The sequence below is a fragment of the Triticum urartu genome, chromosome 5A, assembly GCF_056163025.1.
Source record: "Triticum urartu cultivar PI428250 chromosome 5A, HENAU_Tu73, whole genome shotgun sequence".
Taxonomy (NCBI): domain Eukaryota; kingdom Viridiplantae; phylum Streptophyta; class Magnoliopsida; order Poales; family Poaceae; genus Triticum; species Triticum urartu.
Window position 1 is genome coordinate 570,409,960 of NC_141877.1, and position 18,291 is coordinate 570,428,250.

The window sequence follows — 18,291 nt, forward strand, 5'->3', positions numbered from 1 at the left end:
CCAGGCCCTAGGCTAGCTATAGTATGGCTAGAGTGCTACTACAGTGTTCATGATGCTGTACTCAATGCAATTTTGCTTCTTCACGCCCAGGGCCCAGGCCCCCCCGGCCTGGGTCCTGGGTCCGCCACTGCCCACTCCCAATCCGCTCAAAGCTCGCCATCCGTCGGTAGCCATGACCCGCTAGCAGATCACCACCTACACCATGCTCCGAAGCGTCAATTGGAGCTCCTAATAGAGATCCAGTCACGATGTGGCGCTCAGATTGTGGTGGGCTTGCCTTCGGACTCTCCGAAGGAGAAGGAGGAGCTGGACACGAACATGAAGGACTCGGAGCCAGGGAAGGAAGAAGAGGAGGAAGGCAAGGCAGATCTAGCGCCTTTGGCTACCGGATTCGGCATGAGCGACGCATTGGTTGAGCTTGAGGTCGGCCAAGTGGAGGAGCAAGCCAACTTGAGATGGAGGCAAACCACCACTACCTCCGTCGGGCGGGTGTGGAGCTGAAGGAAGCCTTGGCGGAGCTGGACTCCAATGAGGAGCCGGAGTTGCGTGTGACGACCAATCACCAGGAAGCCGGTCCATCCGGCACAGGCACGGAGGTCGTCTACATCATCGACGATGAGTAGTGGGGTAGTACATAACTTTTGTGTTGCACGGTATAGTATGGATTTAAGATATGGTATTTGAGGTATGTGGTTGCAGCGAATGACACATGATGGGCGACTGGGTCCTCTCCACGAACGCGTCCAAACGTGTCCTAAAGGGGCATTTTTATTGCAACAATGCGGGTTGTAGATGCTCTAACAACGTCCGATTGACCTTTAATTCCAGACTAGATTGCACCCGAAGCAAAACCGGCAACACTGGTCTGCGATGTTTCCGTCGAGCCGCCGGAGAGTGCGAGCGCCACACACATAACCGGCCACAACTCTCCCACTGGAACACGCCATCGCTTCGGCCTCAGCCACTCGATCAAAAGAAGCAACGGTAGATCCGGCCACGCAAAGTCACCACCACGAGGCAAGTGGGGCGCCGTCGCTTCCATAAACTCCCAAGGCAGAGGGGTGCCTGTAACGCTCCGAGACCGATGTGCCAGGTGTCCTCCAGTTATTCGCTGTTGTTGCCTTGTCTTTGCTTGCGTGTCATGCATTTCATGTCATGTCATGATCCGCATTGCATCATCATGTTTTAAAACCTGCATTCGTCCGGGTTCTCCGAGTTCTCTCTGTTGTCCGTTCTGAGTCCAACCACACTTGCACGCGCCCGCGGCATGTCCGAAATAGTATTTTATAAGTGGCCAGAAAATGTTCTCGGAATGGGATGAAAGTTGGCATGTGGTGTTGTTATGTTGTTAGTAGGTCGCCTGCCAAGTTTCATCGCATTCGGAGCTCGTTTGATAGCCCAACCGTTAAACTATAGCGGCAATATAGCCGGGTCTAACGTCGGACGTTTTCGGTCTCCGGAAACAGACGCCGGGCTTCTCTCTCTTCTCTCCTCTCAGCCTGATGCCTTCTGCACAGCCCACAAGCTCCAACCTCGCGTCCGGAGCCGTCCGATGCGATCGCTCGGTCCGAAAACCCCTCCTGCGCAGTGCACCGACCCCTCACGTGCGCGTCCGAGACTGTCCCGAACCCGACCCGATCAGTTGTCACCGTTGGACTCAGAACATCCCCAAATATCTACAAAACATCTCCCTTTTGTTAATTGGACTTCCTAACATATATTTTCTCGGTTGTCCGATTATAATCGTACGGACCGAATACCCCCTATCCTAATCCAACATGCTATATAAAGAGACTAACCCTAGTCCTAACCTGTCCCATCCTCCTATTCCATGCCGCCGCCACCACTCACCATCCCACCTCGGGATCTCCTCCCGATCCAAAAACCCACCGGGCCAACCACCTTCTCCCCTCGACCCTCCCAAATCCACCTCTTCAATCCGCCTCCGACCACCTCCCTGGTTTACCGCGCCGCCCAAATCGCAGCAGCCAACCATCATTCTCCTACCTCCTGCCCGAGAAAGCACGGCCAAGGCCACACTCACCGAAGTTATGTACCAACCCAAGCTGCTTCGCCTCTGTTGTCGCCCCAGCGGAGTCCCGTCCTCCCGAGCTCTCCCGCAGGCAGCCCAGTGCATGTTTCAGTCGGGATCGGGGTGGCTACCCGTGCAGCAAACAGGAGCACGAGCCCCTCCTTCCACACCCCGCAGCTGAGGGACGCCCCGACCCCGTTGTTCCTCGCCGAACCAGCAGATGGTCCTCGCCGCCCTTGCTCAAGGTCGCGCCAGCCGCTCGGAACCGCAGGCCCTCCACAGCGCATAGCTCCTCCCGTTTCTCCCTCTCTTATCTCTCTCTGTTCTCATGTTTCTCTGTCGACAGGAGCATCCGCGCCATGGCCTCGCTGAGCTTTGCCCGCACCAGCGCCTCGACGAGATCCTCGCCTGCCCCGCGCCATGGACCCGTGCCAGCCTTCCTTCCCCGCGCCGTTCCTCGCGCGCCGGACCTCCCCAACTTCGTCGGAGCACCGCAGTGTCCGCTTGATCCTCTGCTTCATCGCCGCCATGGGTCACGAGAGCCTCGACCCCCTGCCATGTCGCCTCGCCAGGACATATCAACCGCCCAGATCCGTGTCTCCGCCGTCTTGCCCGTTCCGGCCGGATCCCGCCGGCTGGGCCCTGTCCCCGGTGCCCTCGCCGGAGACCACCGGCAAGCTGCAGCGCCAAGCCCGCCTGCAAGCCGCTCCAGCACCGCTGCTCCTCTGCTTCTCTGTCGAACAGAGGGCGCCGCGCCCGTATCCTCCCCGCCTCGCGCATCTGGGCCCAGCCAGCGCCAAGCCAGCCTGCCCGGCCTCTTCACCAACGGGCCAAGCCCATGGTGAGCAGCGCCCTCCTGTTCCTCGCTGTGTGCTATTCTGCTATGCTGCGCCCTTCAGTTTCGACCCATAACCTATTTTTTTTCTGTTCTGCCAATTTCCTAAGTATTCCGGAGATTGCAGTTTTACAGAAAACCCCCCTAGTTTCATGCATTTAATAACTTCACAACCGCGCATCGGATCTAAATAAATTATATATGAAACTTGCTTAGAATTTTGTCTAGATTCATAATATCCAACTTTCATCTATGTTTGAAATGTTTAAAATGTTGTTTGATTAAATTTGCTCCTATGCCATGTTAAAATGCTTTAATTCATAACTAATTAACCGTAGCTCCAAATTTAATAAACTTTATATGTAAATGGGGTAGAATTTTGCCTAGTTTATCATGGTGACATTGTTTTGCATGTTAAACAACTCTAAAATATGGTTTAGGGCAGAACAGGACCTAACCTAATATATGCACATGAGGAGTTTCCGGATTTGTTGTTCGTTGCTTCCGGCCTCATTTAACCTTGTCTAGATGTGTAGTTTCTTTATGCTTCATCTCTTGCCATGTTAAGAACATTTAATATTGTTGGGGTACATAAACGAGAGAGAACTAAATAATTGATGTGGTGTTCCGTCAATATGCAACCCGTTGCATATTGAGCTCCACTTAACTTGTAGTGTTGTTTGTGCACTTTGCCATGCCATGCATATTTAAACCGGACATGCATCATACTTCGTTGTGCATCATTCCATGTTTATGTGATGTTTGTTTACGATGTTGTTTGCTTCTTTCCGGTGATGCTTCTTCGAGTTGTATCCGGTAACGTCGTGTTTTGAGGATTCGTTCGTCTACGTCCGTTTGTCTTCTTCATGGACTCGTTCTTCTTCCTTGCGGGATTTCAGGCAAGATGACCATACCCTCGATATCACTTCTATCTTTGCTTGCTAGATGCTCGCTCTTTTGCTATGCCTATGCTGCGATACCTACCACTTGCTTATCATGCCTCCCATATTGTTGAACCAAGCCCCTAACCCACCTTGTCCTAGCAAACCGTTGATTGGCTATGTTACCGCTTTGCTCAGCCCCTCTTATAGCGTTGTTAGTTGCAGGTGAAGATTGGAGCTTGTTCCATGTTGAAACATGGATATTTTGTTGGGATATCACAATATATCTTATTTAATTAATGCATCTATATACTTGGTAAAGGGTGGAAGGCTCGGCCTTATGCCTGATGTTTTGTTCCACTCTTGCCGCCCTAGTTTCCGTCATATCGGTGTTATGTTCCCGGATTTTGCGTTCCTTACGCGGTTGGGTAATAATGGGAACCCCTTGACAGTTCGCTTTGAATAAAACTCCTCCAGCAAGGCCCAGCCTTGGTTTTACCATTCGCCACCTAGCCTTTTTCCCTTGGGAGTCGCGCATCCTGAGGGTCATCTTTATTTTAAACCCCCCGGGCCAGTGCTTGTCTAAGTGTTGGTCCAAACTAGAGCCACTTGCGGCGCCACCTCGGGGAAACTTGAGGGCTGGTTTTAGCTGTACGTAGTGTTCATCCGGTGTTGCCCTGAGAACGAGATATGTGCAGCTCCTATCAGGATGTCGGCGCATCGGGCGGTCTTGCTGGACTTGTTTTACCATTGTCGAGGATGCCTTGTAGAACCGGGATACCGAGTCTGATCGGAATGTCTCGGGAGGAGGTCTATTCCTTCGTTGACCGTGAGAGCTTGTCATGGGCTAAGTTGGGACACCCCTGCAGGGATTTGAACTTTCGAAAGTCGTGCCCGCGGTTATGGGCAGATGGGAATTTGTTAATGTCCGGTTGTAGATAACTTGAACCTTAACTTAATTAAAATGAATCAACTGCGTGTGTAACCGTGATGGTCTCTTTCCGGCGAAGTCCGGGAAGTGAACACGGTGTTGGAGTTATGCTTGACGTAGGTTGTTCTAGGATCACTTCTTGATCATACTTTTATCGATCGTGCTTTGCCTTCTCTTCTCGCTCTCATTTGCGTATGTTAGCCACCATATATGTTAGTCGCTTGCTGCAGCTCCACCTCATACATTTGTCTTACCCATAAGCTTAAATAGTCTTGATCGCGAGGGTGCGAGATTGCTGAGTCCCCGTGGCTCACAGATACTTCCAAAACCAGCTTGCAGGTGCCGTTGAACCGTGCAGATGACGCAACCAAGCTCAAGGAGGAGCTCGATGAAGATCTTGCCCTTTGTGTTGTTTCGTTCTAGTTGATCAGTAGTGGAGCCCAGTTGGGGTCGATTGGGGATCTGTGTAGCTTTTGAGGTAGTCTTTTTTTATTTTGGGTTCCGTAGTCGGACCTTGATTGTATCTGGTTGATGTAATACTTTAATTCATATATTGTGTGAAGTGGTGATTGTAATTGTAAGCCAACTATGTATTCTTTTCCCTTATGTATTACATGGGTTGTGTGAAGATTACCTCACTTACGACATTGCTTTCAATGCGGTTATGCATCTAAGTCGTGCTTCGACACGTGGGAGATATAGCTACATCAAAAACGTCACAGTGCCGTTCCATAGGTTGCTTGTGGACGTGGTTGTGGTACTCGCGCCGCCACCGTGCCGAGCGTGAGTCGTGACTCAGGCTTTCACTCGACTAATCAAAAGCTGATGGCCTACCTGTCTCCGGATTCAACCGCACGTGCGTGCCACGTCACCCGATATTTATATATCGTATTTATTTATAGCAATAGCATCTCACATGTCTAAATCAAACCGATCCTTGAGCATACTTTTCTGGCCATTTGTGTTGACGGAGGAATGTGAGGTAGCAGCATCAAGGACTCCGTGGCCCAATGGATAAGGCGCTGGTCTACGAAACCAGAGATTCTGGGTTCGATCCCCAGCGGAGTCGTTTTTTAATCATTTTTTTTCTATATATGCTATATATGTCAGCAAATACTCTCTTCGATCCTTTTTACTCTGCATATTAGATTTGTTCGAAGTCAATCTCATCCAACTTTGACCAAGTTTATATAAAAAATTAGACATTCACATAACAACATCAATATCATTAGATTCATCTTAGAATATGTTTTCATATTATATTTATTAGATATTATATATGCTAATAATTTCTAATATAAATTTAGTCAAACTTAGCAAAGTTTGACTTTCAGAAAATTCAATGTACAGAGTAAAAAGGACCGGAGGAAGTACTTCCATCCTTCGCTCAACTCAACAAAGAAAAGAAAAATCCTTCACTTTCGTGATACAGACAGCCAACTCAATATATCTATCGTCTGTTTGAGGCATGCCATTGCCGCCCAAAATATTACGCATCTTGACAATTATCCGTCAGTTGCTGTAAGTGTAGGAAACGATACACTATTTTTTAGATATATAACAAAAAGGCTACATGGCCCTGCTTTTATTTTTTTCTATATATGCTATATATATCAGCAAATACTCTCTTCGATCCTTTTTACTCTGCATATTAGATTTGTTCGAAGTCAATCTCATCCAACTTTAACCAAGTTTATATAAAAAATTATAGACATTCACATAACAACATCAATATCATTAGATTCATCTTGGAATATATTTTCATATTATATTTATTAGATATTATATATGCTAATAATTTCTAATATAAATTTAGTCAAACTTAGCAAAGTTTGACTTTCAGCAAATCCAATGTGCAGAGTAAAAAGGACCGGAGGAAGTACTTCCATCCTTCGCTCAACTCAACAAAGAAAAGAAAAATCCTTCACTTTCGTGATACAGACAGCCAACTCAATATATCTATCGTCTGTTTGAGGCATGCCATTGCCGCCCAAAATATTACGCATCTTGACAATTATCCGTCAGTTGCTGTAAGTGTAGGAAACGATACACTATTTTTTAGATATATAACAAAAAGGCTACATGGCCCTGCTTTTATTTTTTTTCTATATATGCTATATATATCAGCAAATACTCTCTTCGATCCTTTTTACTCTGCATATTAGATTTGTTCGAAGTCAATCTCATCCAACTTTAACCAAGTTTATATAAAAAATTATAGACATTCACATAACAACATCAATATCATTAGATTCATCTTGGAATATATTTTCATATTATATTTATTAGATATTATATATGCTAATAATTTCTAATATAAATTTAGTCAAACTTAGCAAAGTTTGACTTTCAGCAAATCCAATGTGCAGAGTAAAAAGGACCGGAGGAAGTACTTCCATCCTTCGCTCAACTCAACAAAGAAAAGAAAAATCCTTCACTTTCGTGATACAGACAGCCAACTCAATATATCTATCGTCTGTTTGAGGCATGCCATTGCTGCCCAAAATATTACGCATCTTGACAATTATCCGTCAGTTGCTGTAAGTGTAGGAAACGATACACTATTTTTTAGATATATAACAAAAAGGCTACATGGCCCTGCTTTTATTTAATAGAAAGCAGCAAGGACACGATATGCTGTTACAAAGGCCAAGTCAGCTAATCAAGCGATTTTCGACAATAATCGCTGCTCCGGGCCTCCACTCCACCTGAAGAACAGAGGTTTCCCTTCTCTTCAGATCAGCCATTCTATCTCCTCACCCATGGAGGAGGCCGCAGGACAAGGCAGGCTTTCCTCCGTGTTTTGAGGATCGCGGCAGAACTACAACAAGGCCGATGAACCACGGCGCGCAATCGAGTTTTCATGGCGTCGATGATGCCGCATCGCTGCAAAGGGAGAGGGGAGAAGGGTGTCATCATGTTAAGTCAACTGTGCACAACAACCCTAGAGGGGACTGCTGTACTGCTGTCATGGCAGGAAACAAGGATATACCATTTCAGGGGAAGGTTGTCACGTACAGCGATGCTAGGCGCAGCAGCACTTCCCCTCGGAGTCCCTTCGAGCGACGGCCATTTCAGCGGCACCGCTATGCCGTGCAGTAATCCAATCTTTGCACATGGCGCTGGTCATCGACCGCATGACCGGAGGACATGACATGACCAGAGGACATGACGTGGATACCGTGTCCACTAATTTCCCAGGAGTATCCTTGGCAGTTGTGGTGAAACAGAATCCCCAACAGCCTACATGCAGGAAATCAGAGCTTCAGTACTTAATAGAAAAGATGCCATGGATTCATGGTGCGCCAAATAAATAAACCTATCATAAACGTGCATTCATAGTTTTCCATTCCAAATAACTAACAGCACCATATTTTATAGGATAATGCAACCGAAAATTGGCATGTATCATCAACATTTCAATATCATCTAGAAGAACCAGGCAATTATATATAGCCTATGTACGGAACCATGCGGAAGGAATATAGACTTACTTTAACAGCAAATCATCTGTTGATCAGGATCAATGAATTCATCCCTCCGATACTGCGGTTGCTTTCTGCAGGCGCAGATTTGTTCATCAAGTATCCATCAAAAACATTGTTTCTTAACAAAGGGCCATAGAACAGTCTAGCCTACATAGTTAACATAAAGGAATTAATTATGGTTGCTAGTGATCAACAGTTTTAGGTTCAAGTTTCGAGTGCACTAAGTTTGTTGAAGTACCAATAATGATCGGAATACAAATGAAAGATGGAGATCACAAAAACTCACAAATGGTACAGCCTCACACATCAAATTCATAGGATTATGAATCATGATATACTTCTACCAGAAAGCTATTGTGCCTATTTCCAAAATTGTATTAAGCAAGCTAGATACTCCACGACCAAACAATTTAATAGGGGCAGACATATTATAGGTTGACAAGAGAAAACAATATCATCAAACTACGGACAACATAAATTAACAGCATTCAAACATGAGCAGTTGAGCAAAAATACCAAATGAGAAGATTTATGTAGAACTTGTCTTTTATGTGCATTCACAGTTCCTAAACTACAGTTGCATGCGATATAAATACTGCACCACCAAAAAAACGTATTCATATCCATCATTTTTTGGTTGAGAGGTTAAACAAAATGAACTTCCAGGAAAGTTTGCTCAATTTACCTTACTCTCAGTCTTGAGACGTATGCCATACTAGAGTTGCAAATTCTAGTAAGAGGGTGGCCTGAGTTCCTTTAGTCGCCGAACAACTTGCTTCATTGTGGGCCTAGAAGAAAGAGAGTCCACAGTGCACTTGATACCGAGGTGCAGAATCTCAACCAAGTCATCATGCGGAGCCACATCCCACAGCCCTTCTATGAAGAACTCACGAGCTCGGCCCTTCTGCAGAAGCATGCAAGCCCAGGCAACTATGTTGAATCCATTTCCATACGGAGAAAAGGAAGGGTCCAGTGCTTTTTTGTCTGAAATAAGTTCAAGCAGTACAACTCCGTAGCTGTACACATCAGCCTTATCAGAAACACGGCAAGTCATCGCATACTCTGGAGCAACATATCCAAAAGTACCCGCGACACCGGTGGTTGCATGAGTTTCTGAATTCCCAAGTAGTCTTGCTAATCCAAAATCAGAAAGGTATGCAGTGTACTCATTGTCAAGCAAGATGTTGCTTGGCTTCACATCCCGGTGCAGAATACGTGGGACACAATTATCATGAAGGTATGCAAGTGCACGTGCAACATCTAGAGCAATTTTGTGAAGCATTCTCCAATCGATTGGTCTCTTTGTCCTTTCTTGTATGAACCTTTCCAAGTTACCGCCGGGCAGAAAATTGTAAATTAGAAACATCTCTGAATCACTGAGGTGGTACCCTATGAGCGTTACAAGATTGTCATGCCGACACCTTCCAAGAGTTTTCACCTCTGCTTGGAACTGCTGAATACCTTGGAACCTTCCAATAGCGAGCCTCTTTATTGCCACCAGAATGCCTGGTGCAATCTCAGCTTTGTATGTTGCTCCAAAGCCACCACTTCCAATGCAATTGCTTGCATTAAAACTGCCAGCAGCGCGTACAACGGTCTCATATGTCAAAGGAGCACCAATATCCACAAAAACAGTCACTTCCCTTCTCCTGTTAGGACGCCTTGATGGTCTTGATGCACATTTACGAGTGTAAATGTAAAGGATGATCAGGGCCAAGAGAACTGCAACGATCGCTGATGCTGAGGTTATTGAGGCAATCTCTATTTTGGTGAAGCCTCCACCATCGCTGGGTGTATTCTCAGGTTCTGGACTACCATCATTCTCACTGAGTGCTCGCACATTCGAATGCAACGGCCCAGCCAAGTTATTGAATGAAATGTTAAAAACAGACGGTGATGATACTGAAGGGGTAAGATCGGCAATGTTTCCAGAGAGCTCATTATTGTTCAGCAGAAGTGTGGTGAGGCCTCTCAGTGTCACAATATTACTAGGGATATTCCCAGAGAGAGAATTAGATGACAGATCTAAAACCTCCAGTGATTTCAACTGCCCCAAAGAGGACGGTATCTGACCAGTGATATTGTTTGCAGCTAACGAGAGAAATTTCAAGCTCTTGAGGTCTTTGAAACTGGCAGGTATTTGACCAACCAGAAAGTTTTTGCTGATGTCCATCTTTACAAGAGCACCCAACAAACCAATGTTAGCAGGTAACACTCCTGAAATTTGATTCTCGGCTAGAACCAAAACTCTGATGGCATTGCATTTTGAGCAGATTTCTTCTGAAAGCTCACCAGATATCTTGTTGTCTCGGAAGCTGACGATCAAACCATTTAAGTTGCTGCACTGTTCCAACAGAATTGCATCCAATGATCCAGTGAAGTTATTGTGATCAAGAATTAATGCATACAAGGTCCTGTTTCCATATCTGTGTGCGCTAACAGGCAAGGATGTAAGACGGCCTCCAAACTTGTTCTTTGCGAAATTATGGTATACAACTGAACACTCTCCTGATTCACAGTAACCCAATGATAGTTGTGCTACAGCTCGGGACATGAAGGGTGAAGAATAGCCAGATGTCACGCCATCCAACGGTTGCTGTGACGCACACTCTTTGTTCGCAGACGCTGGAATTGAGCCTGAGAGTTTGTTGCCACTGACATCAATCACATCCATGCAATGCAGATGAAGATTTTTATCAAGCGAACCGGACAATCTATTGGAACTGAGGTTGAGAAACTTGAGGTTTCGACACTGCCCTAGCTCCCTAGGAATCACTCCAGCAAGTAAATTACCTGCGAGATTGACCATCTCCAAACTTTGACAGCTTCCCCAATTGCTTGGGAGATTCCCTTTCAGGCCCGCCTTCGGCGCCCATAACAACCTAAGCTTTGGCAAAGCTGTGACACTCTCCGGAATCTCTCCCTCAAAGAGATTGAACTCATGTGATTTCACTGCATCAAACTGGCTCGACAACACGAGAACCGACAAACCTGAGCAATTCCCTAGCTCCCTGGGCACCAGACCGCTCAATCTGTTACCGGATACGTCCAAAACCCGCAGCTTGCTCAGCCGTCCAAGCTCTGGTGGGATGGAACCGTCCAACATATTGGAGAAGAGGCGCAACGAGCGGAGCTGCGTGCAGCTCCCCAGAGCAGAGGGGATGCTCCCAGCAAGAAGGTTCCGGGACAGGTCGAGCTGCCTCAGCCTGGGGAGGCCGCCGACGACCGCCGGCACGGACCCGTTGAGCCGGTTGCCGGAAAGATCCAAGAACTTCAGCTCCGTGCAGCTGCAGAGGGAGGCAGGGATCTCGCCGCTGAGCGCGTTGGAGGAGAGGTTGAGCACCCTCAGCCGCGGCGGGAAGGCGGGCGGGAGGGCGCCCCGGAGCGAGTTCCCGGCGAGGTTGACCCCCTCGAGCTTCTCCAGCCGCCAGATCTCCGCGGGGATCTCGCCGAAAAGGCCGAGGGAGGGCAGGGAGAGGTGCTTGAGCTCGGTGAGGAGCCCGACCGACGTGGGCAGCTGGGCGGCGACCCCGCTCCCGCTCCCGCGCGGGAAGCTGGAGGGCACGTGGAGGGCGACTACCCGGGACCTCGCATCGCAGGCGACCCCCGGCCAGGAGCAGTGGTCCGCGCCCGGCGACCACCGGCGGAGCAGCCCGGAGGAGGGGACGGCGTCCCTGAGCCGGAGAAGCGCCGATCTGTCCCGCTCCCGGCCACGTGGCGACGGGGGCGAGGAAGAGACGGAGACGGCGAGCAGGAGCAGGAGCAGCAGGACGGCGGCGGTGCTCCGGCGAGCGGCCACCATCTCCGCCCAGCCGAAGGCGACGGGCGGCCGGGGGTGCTGTGGTTGGTGCAGCGGAGGCGACGACCGACGAGGGAGGGAGGGAGGGAGAGGGAGGGGCAAGGCAAGCTCACATGGGGAAGAAGAAGAGACCGGGCGCGCGCGCGATATCGGGGAAGTCGGGGGGGACGGGGGCGATATTTTTGCTGCGCCTTGTCTGTTGTCTCACTCCGTTTTTTGGTTGGTGCTGCTGGAGTGCTGGTGCTGGTGCCGGTCCTCCCCCCGCTTCCCCTTCTGTTGCTTCCTTCGCTGCACTTTCCTCGTCGCCTCCCCCGTCCTCGCGCTGCCCCTCCACTGATAATTCCTTCCTCCCTTTCTTTATTTTTGTAGAAAGAAAATCGTTTGGGATTGGACCGTGTTGCCCTCGGAAAGATGGGTTTTGTTGGCTGCCGGTGGTGCCCATGCTTTTGGGTTTTGACCGTGTCGTGCCTGCCTTGCTCCCATTTTCTTTGGGGATGTGGATGGGGTTAAAGCAGGATGGTTTCACACATCATTGGAACCAACGGTCTAATTTTTATTATGGAAAAGGAGTTTACATTTAACATCTTAGTTCCAAAAAAATTTACCGCAACGACTAAACGGTGACGGCCTCTTCAATTCACATGATTTCCCAAACACGGGAATAGTAGGAATAGAGTGGCATGACATGATCGATACTACAGGATGTGAGGATGTTTGATTGTGCAGAGGAACGAAGGATTATTTTTTTTTCAAAAAAGTTGGAGTGGATGAAAAATTTGCTACACCCTTTGATCTATACTAATTGTTGTTGATCTAGTACAAAGAATACTAAGGAAAAATTCATGTGGTTTGCAATGAGACGAAACAAACAACCCATGTAGGCAGAAGAAATCCTAAGGATAAGAATCCTCCGAGATTCCTTTGAAATAAGTTTTATTGCTACAACCAACAACCTCAAAGACATCCCCGTCAAGGCCTAGCGAGATGCCTCCTACAGTACTAACATAAGGCAATAAGTGATAAGAGTAATTCATGTGACCAATAATACTATGAAGGAAACCATCGGCAGTGATTTCACGTTTGGTTTCTTAAAATCCAACAAAATCAAGTTTGTATTTAGTAATTAAATCTGTGAGGCGCTGTGTTTTGCCATCTTGACCTAAACCATGTATGTTTCAAAACATTCCCATCGTGATATCTTAAAGGGGTGAGACAGATTGCAAGGCCATGACTTAGCTGCATTATCTAGCAAAACTATAGAATTAAAAGTGCCCCCGGTCCATATTCAGCAAAAATGCAAACAACAAGAGTACAAACTCCAGTCTCAAAAAAACTATCATCATCAAGCACATTTGGTAAAGATATCTCCGGGTTTTGAGTAGAAAAATCCAGACAACTTAATTTTTCTAAGGTGACCATGTTACTAATGATTTAATTTTATCATGCAGTTTTTACCAACAATAAAATAATATGAACAACACATGCATGATTACCCAAAGTAGAGCAAGAAAACTTAGTAGATGACTTACCTTCAAAAGTAGGGGGATCTCCAAATTTTTCTTCATCTTGTTGGTAGCAAGTTTAGCCATGACATTTTCTCTGTCATGGTTCATGGTATTAGACCTTTGTATAACCACTGGACCCCACTTGCTAGTGTTAACACAAGTTTCTTCTGAAACAAGACCTCCTTCAGGAGACAGCTACCAAGAACATCATATGCAGCAGGTTGGGCAGATTTTCCAATAGACATCATTTCCAAAGCATCAAGAACGGGCCCTCAAATACTCCCATTCCATCTTCCAAATAAACTTCATTCTCATCATTTTCAGACCCAAAATCACCCACATGCTTGAGGATCTCAGAGCGGTTTACCTTCTGGATGGACACAGGGGTATCAACCACATTGTGAGCGGTTTTAACCTGGAGAGGGGTTTTTGTACCCTCGTTGGGGTCAACACACATCTGATGGTCCAATTCCAATTCAGCCATAGTGTTAAAAACAACACTATGTGTAACAAGCTCAGGAATAACATGAACCGTCCCAACATTAGCAATAACATGTTGAGAAGTAAAAACTTCAGAAAAAAGGCAGGGTGGAACTCCACACCAGCCCAAGTTGTTTTCCAGTTGGGTCATCTCTCCTACTAGTTGTGTCAAGTTCATCTATGGGTTCATCATCATCTTTCAATAAGTCTGTGTCAACCGAATCATCACCCAATGCTTCAAGATTCCCAACCTCAATATCATCAGGACCAAGATCATGATTAGGATCATTTCCTCCCATTCGTTCAGAACATTCTATAGTACAGAAAACGGTTACAACCTCTTTTTCATTTCAAGAAGCCTCTCAAAAGCGATTTTAGCTGGATCACTGCAAGCAATGTTGATCCTAACACACTAGCATAAAAGCTCTTCATAAGGTCATTCCAATCCACAAGGATACCCAAAAAGGTGATAATTTGAGCCAAGACTTTCCAAGAATGCCATTTGGTGGGTAACCCATCAACCTTAATTAACCCAAGCCTCAATTTTCTCAACAAAAGTATCAATACTGTCAGTCCATTCAGTCACATTAACGCAGACACCATTGTCATGAAGATCAAAAGTTGAAACTCAATCAAATCCTCGTAATTTTTCCAATGAGGAAATCTAACAAAAAAGATTCGGGTTCGATAACTCTAATTTGCCAAGGCCACTATTTATTCTTGTAGAAAATGGTAGACAAATTTGTAAGTAAATCCTCTTGAGATATCCCACCTTTGACAACATTGATAACAACATAGCTTCTGGAATTGAGCCACTTAGTTTCGTCTCTCACTAGAACATTTGTATGATAAAAGCATAACCCGAGAACAGAACTACAAAAATATGTAGCAATGGTGAAGTTGAGTCCAAGCAGAGCAGTTGTTAACATTGCGACCTTCTTGATTACAGATAAAGCATGATTTCGTCTTGATGCAATTATCAACATAATGACCTGGACCTCCACAACTAAATTAGACCATGTATATGTATCTCGGGTCGCGTACCTGCTGTGTCAGTTCTGGATTTTTAGTAGCAATAGTGGGGCGAGGAAGTTTATGACGCGGTGGAGCTGAACGAGTTCTTGCCACGGCCCCGACAACCATCTATTGCGCGACCATCATAGGACATCCTCCACCCACCATTGGGGCCCTACCTCCAGCCGACACCCACTACCTGCATGGTGGGGGAGGATGATTTTTGCAGTAACACCGCGGACTTGTCGCTGGTCTGCCATCGAAGCACTCGCAACCTCCATGAAGAATGTGATCTCGAGCAACCCCCTCATGAACAACTTTGAAATTTACTGGAGTGGGATCAAATGGGGAAAGTTTCTTCACAGGACAACAATCGGATGATCCATACAGCTGTACGTGAGTCTATCGAGGCGACCACGGTACATTTCTTTGAGGGCTAGAAGAAAAGATTTGCGATCTTATTGATTTACTGCAATATAATGACACCATGAGTTACTTCATCACGCGGGGTGTATAGAACGTTGGGTATTGAAAAAGCATGCTACAAAGAGTCATCCAACTTATAACAGTGGGCTATTTAGTTCTTATGCTATTGATGGCAGGCTTAGTGCTAAACCAGGTACTTCTATAAGTCGAAAAGCATTTAATGGACCAAAATGGTTGTTGTACCAAAGGAGGTTTCTCAAATTTCATCTAGTGTGATATCATGTCACACTACTGCAGTTAAGTCCTATGCAAATGGTGTAAAAGCCCTTTCACTAACATGGTTCGAACCATCGCCTTGCTAAGGTGTGCGATCAGGGGTGCCCATCGCACACGATCCAATAATCATCTTTGATAGGGCTCGAGGACATAGACGTTCTAGCAAAAGCATTGTATGCAAAGACAAGGCCAATCGCAAACGCTATGCCTAAAGAACGTGTTTGCGATATACAAAACTACCTAAAAATTGTGTGAAATGCAGACGACATCGGAGACAATTTCTTGACATGGCGCATGTGCAAAAATATGTCTATCCCAAACATTTAATCTACTACTATCGCCCACGTTTCCTCTTAATGAGTGTGTGTGATAGGTGTTCCTAGCACACACACACACACACACACTCTTCGATAGTGCATCATGTTCGATGATCCATCAACACACATGTTTAAAGGTCATAAACCTATGTTCTATTATGGATAATCACACACGTTATTCGTCAATGAAACATGTGTGCTATATATTTCATCGCACATGGTTTTATTTTAGCCATGTGTACCATAATGACCAGCTGCACAACTGCTTGTTTCCTGATAATATACTCCCTACAGTTTATAATCCTCCAGAATTTGAACTGTAAATTTCCATATTTAAATTATAAATTGTAGCATTCACATATTTCATATCCATCATACATACCCTATTTACAATGGTTCAACAACCAAATGCATAAATCAAACCGCAATACAATATCTTCAAGAATTAAAGAATTAAGCAAGAAATTAACAATGATAAACCACAGTAGAATTAGAGGCGGTAAAGAGTGAGGCAAAAATCATTTGGATTGTTGGAGAAGGTGAAGAAGTGGAATGCCGATATTGTTTTCTCGTCCATGCCGAAGGCACATACAACTTTAGTTCAATCCCTTGTGATGACTGCTCGCCCATTCACCGGCTTCAAGAATATTTCTAGACCATCATCATGGTAGTCTGGGTGATATACTTTAATTTTCCTTGCCTCCGCACCGATCATGTAGTTTGTGAGGTAATCTTGAGTAAACTGCTTTGGAAACCACTAAAAATTGGAAAACATTTAGATATTTGTGTTTAATAGCTTATTGTGGGTAGGAAAAATAAGGCAACATATTTCTTATCATCCTAAAATTCACGGTCATCATGGATAAAGCATTCACTCATCACCCATCTCTTTATCCTAACAATCTTTCTTTGTTTCCTCACTTGATTATGATCCATGAATGCTGCATTGCCCCATACGCAAAATGGGTCGAATCGTGGAACTGTACCTCTAACATATGTGCCTACAAGCAACAATTAAATGTTAGAAGCTAAACTGCAATTGCGCAATGATGTAATATAAGACATGGGATGCAACTAACCTCGATGGTAAATAACATCATCGTCCATTGTGGACCTGCATAAGTAGATGGAAAGTCATGTTAACTATAATAGACTTAACATCCACCAAATATAGACATGGTAAACAACATCATCTCCTAATGATAGCTTCATTGCGAAGAGTTAACACAGTAGTAAAGTCACTAAGTAAAAAATGGATAGACGTGTTTAATACAACATGCTTAACACCAATCAAATATAGCAATTGTAACTGGTATTGGTGAAATTGAACTGGACAAATCATACTTGAACATCATATTGCATAATTGAACATCACATTGTGCATAGCTGAAATTAACAAGGCACATTTTAACTATAAATTAACAACCAAATATAGCCATTGAAATTAGTATTGACGAAATTGAACATGTCGGTTTCATACTTAAACATCACATTATGTATAACTAAATTAAACACGACAGAGTTAAACATGACAAGGCATATGCTGTTGGGGAACGTAGCAATAATTCAAAAAAATTCTACGTGTCACCAAGATCAATCTAGGAGATACTAGCAACGAGAGAGAGGAATTGCATCTTCATACCCTTGAAGATCGCTAAGCGGAAGCGTTCAAGAGAACGGGGTTGATGGAGTTGTACTCGTCGTGATCCAAATCACCGATGATCCTAGCGCCGAACGGACGACACCTCCGCGTTCAACACACATACGAAATGGAGAGACGTCTCCTCCTTCTTGATCCAGCAAGGGGAGAGGAGAGGTTGATGGAGATCCAGTAGCACGACGGCGTGGTGGTGGAAGCAGCGGGATCTCGGTAGGGCTTCGCCAAGCACCAACGAGAGGGAGAGGTGTCACGGAGGGAGAGGGAGGCGCCAGGGACTTGGGTGCGGCTACCCTCCCTCCCCCCACTATATATAGGACCCCTAGGGGGGGCGCCGGCCCTAGGAGATCCAATCTCCAAGGGGGGGCGGCGGCCAAGGGGGGAACTTGCCCCCCAAGTCAGGTGGGGCGCCCCCACCCCTAGGGTTTCCAACCCTAGGCGCAGGGGGAGGCCCATGGGGGGCGCACCAGCCCACTAGGGGCTGGTTCCCCTCCCACTTCAGCCCATGGGGCCCTCCGGGATAGGTGGCCCCACCCGGTGGACCCCCGGGACCCTTCCGGTGGTCCCGGTACAATATCGATTACCCCCGAAACTTTCCCGATGGCCGAAACTGGACTTCCTATATATAAATCTTCACCTATGGACCATTC

General features: G+C 46.0%; 1 protein-coding gene and 1 non-coding gene across 4 annotated transcripts; one reads left to right on the forward strand and one right to left on the reverse strand.

Annotated features, from left to right (window-relative positions):
• The first annotated feature begins 5,675 nt into the window (after nucleotides 1-5,675).
• TRNAR-ACG (transfer RNA arginine (anticodon ACG)) lies at nucleotides 5,676-5,748 on the forward strand. Its single transcript has one exon. It is a non-coding gene; the product is annotated as a tRNA-Arg (tRNA).
• Nucleotides 5,749-7,090: 1,342 nt separating this feature from the next.
• LOC147972954 (LRR receptor-like serine/threonine-protein kinase RPK2) lies at nucleotides 7,091-12,277 on the reverse strand. 3 transcript variants are annotated; one of them, XM_087521772.1, is made up of 4 exons: nucleotides 8,853-12,277; nucleotides 8,174-8,314; nucleotides 7,672-7,922; nucleotides 7,091-7,565 (listed from the first exon to the last, which is right to left on the reverse strand). In XM_087521772.1, the coding sequence occupies exon 1, from the start codon at nucleotides 11,967-11,969 to the stop codon at nucleotides 8,898-8,900; it is 3,072 nt and encodes a 1,023-aa protein (XP_087377898.1). In that variant the 5' UTR covers nucleotides 11,970-12,277; the 3' UTR covers nucleotides 7,091-7,565; nucleotides 7,672-7,922; nucleotides 8,174-8,314; nucleotides 8,853-8,897. The 3 variants fall into 3 exon arrangements, with proteins under 3 accessions (XP_087377898.1, XP_087377897.1, XP_087377896.1); XM_087521771.1 differs by having other exon boundaries at nucleotides 7,698-7,922; nucleotides 8,174-8,238; nucleotides 8,853-12,274; XM_087521770.1 differs by having other exon boundaries at nucleotides 8,174-8,238; nucleotides 8,853-12,274.
• Nucleotides 12,278-18,291: the final 6,014 nt, after the last annotated feature.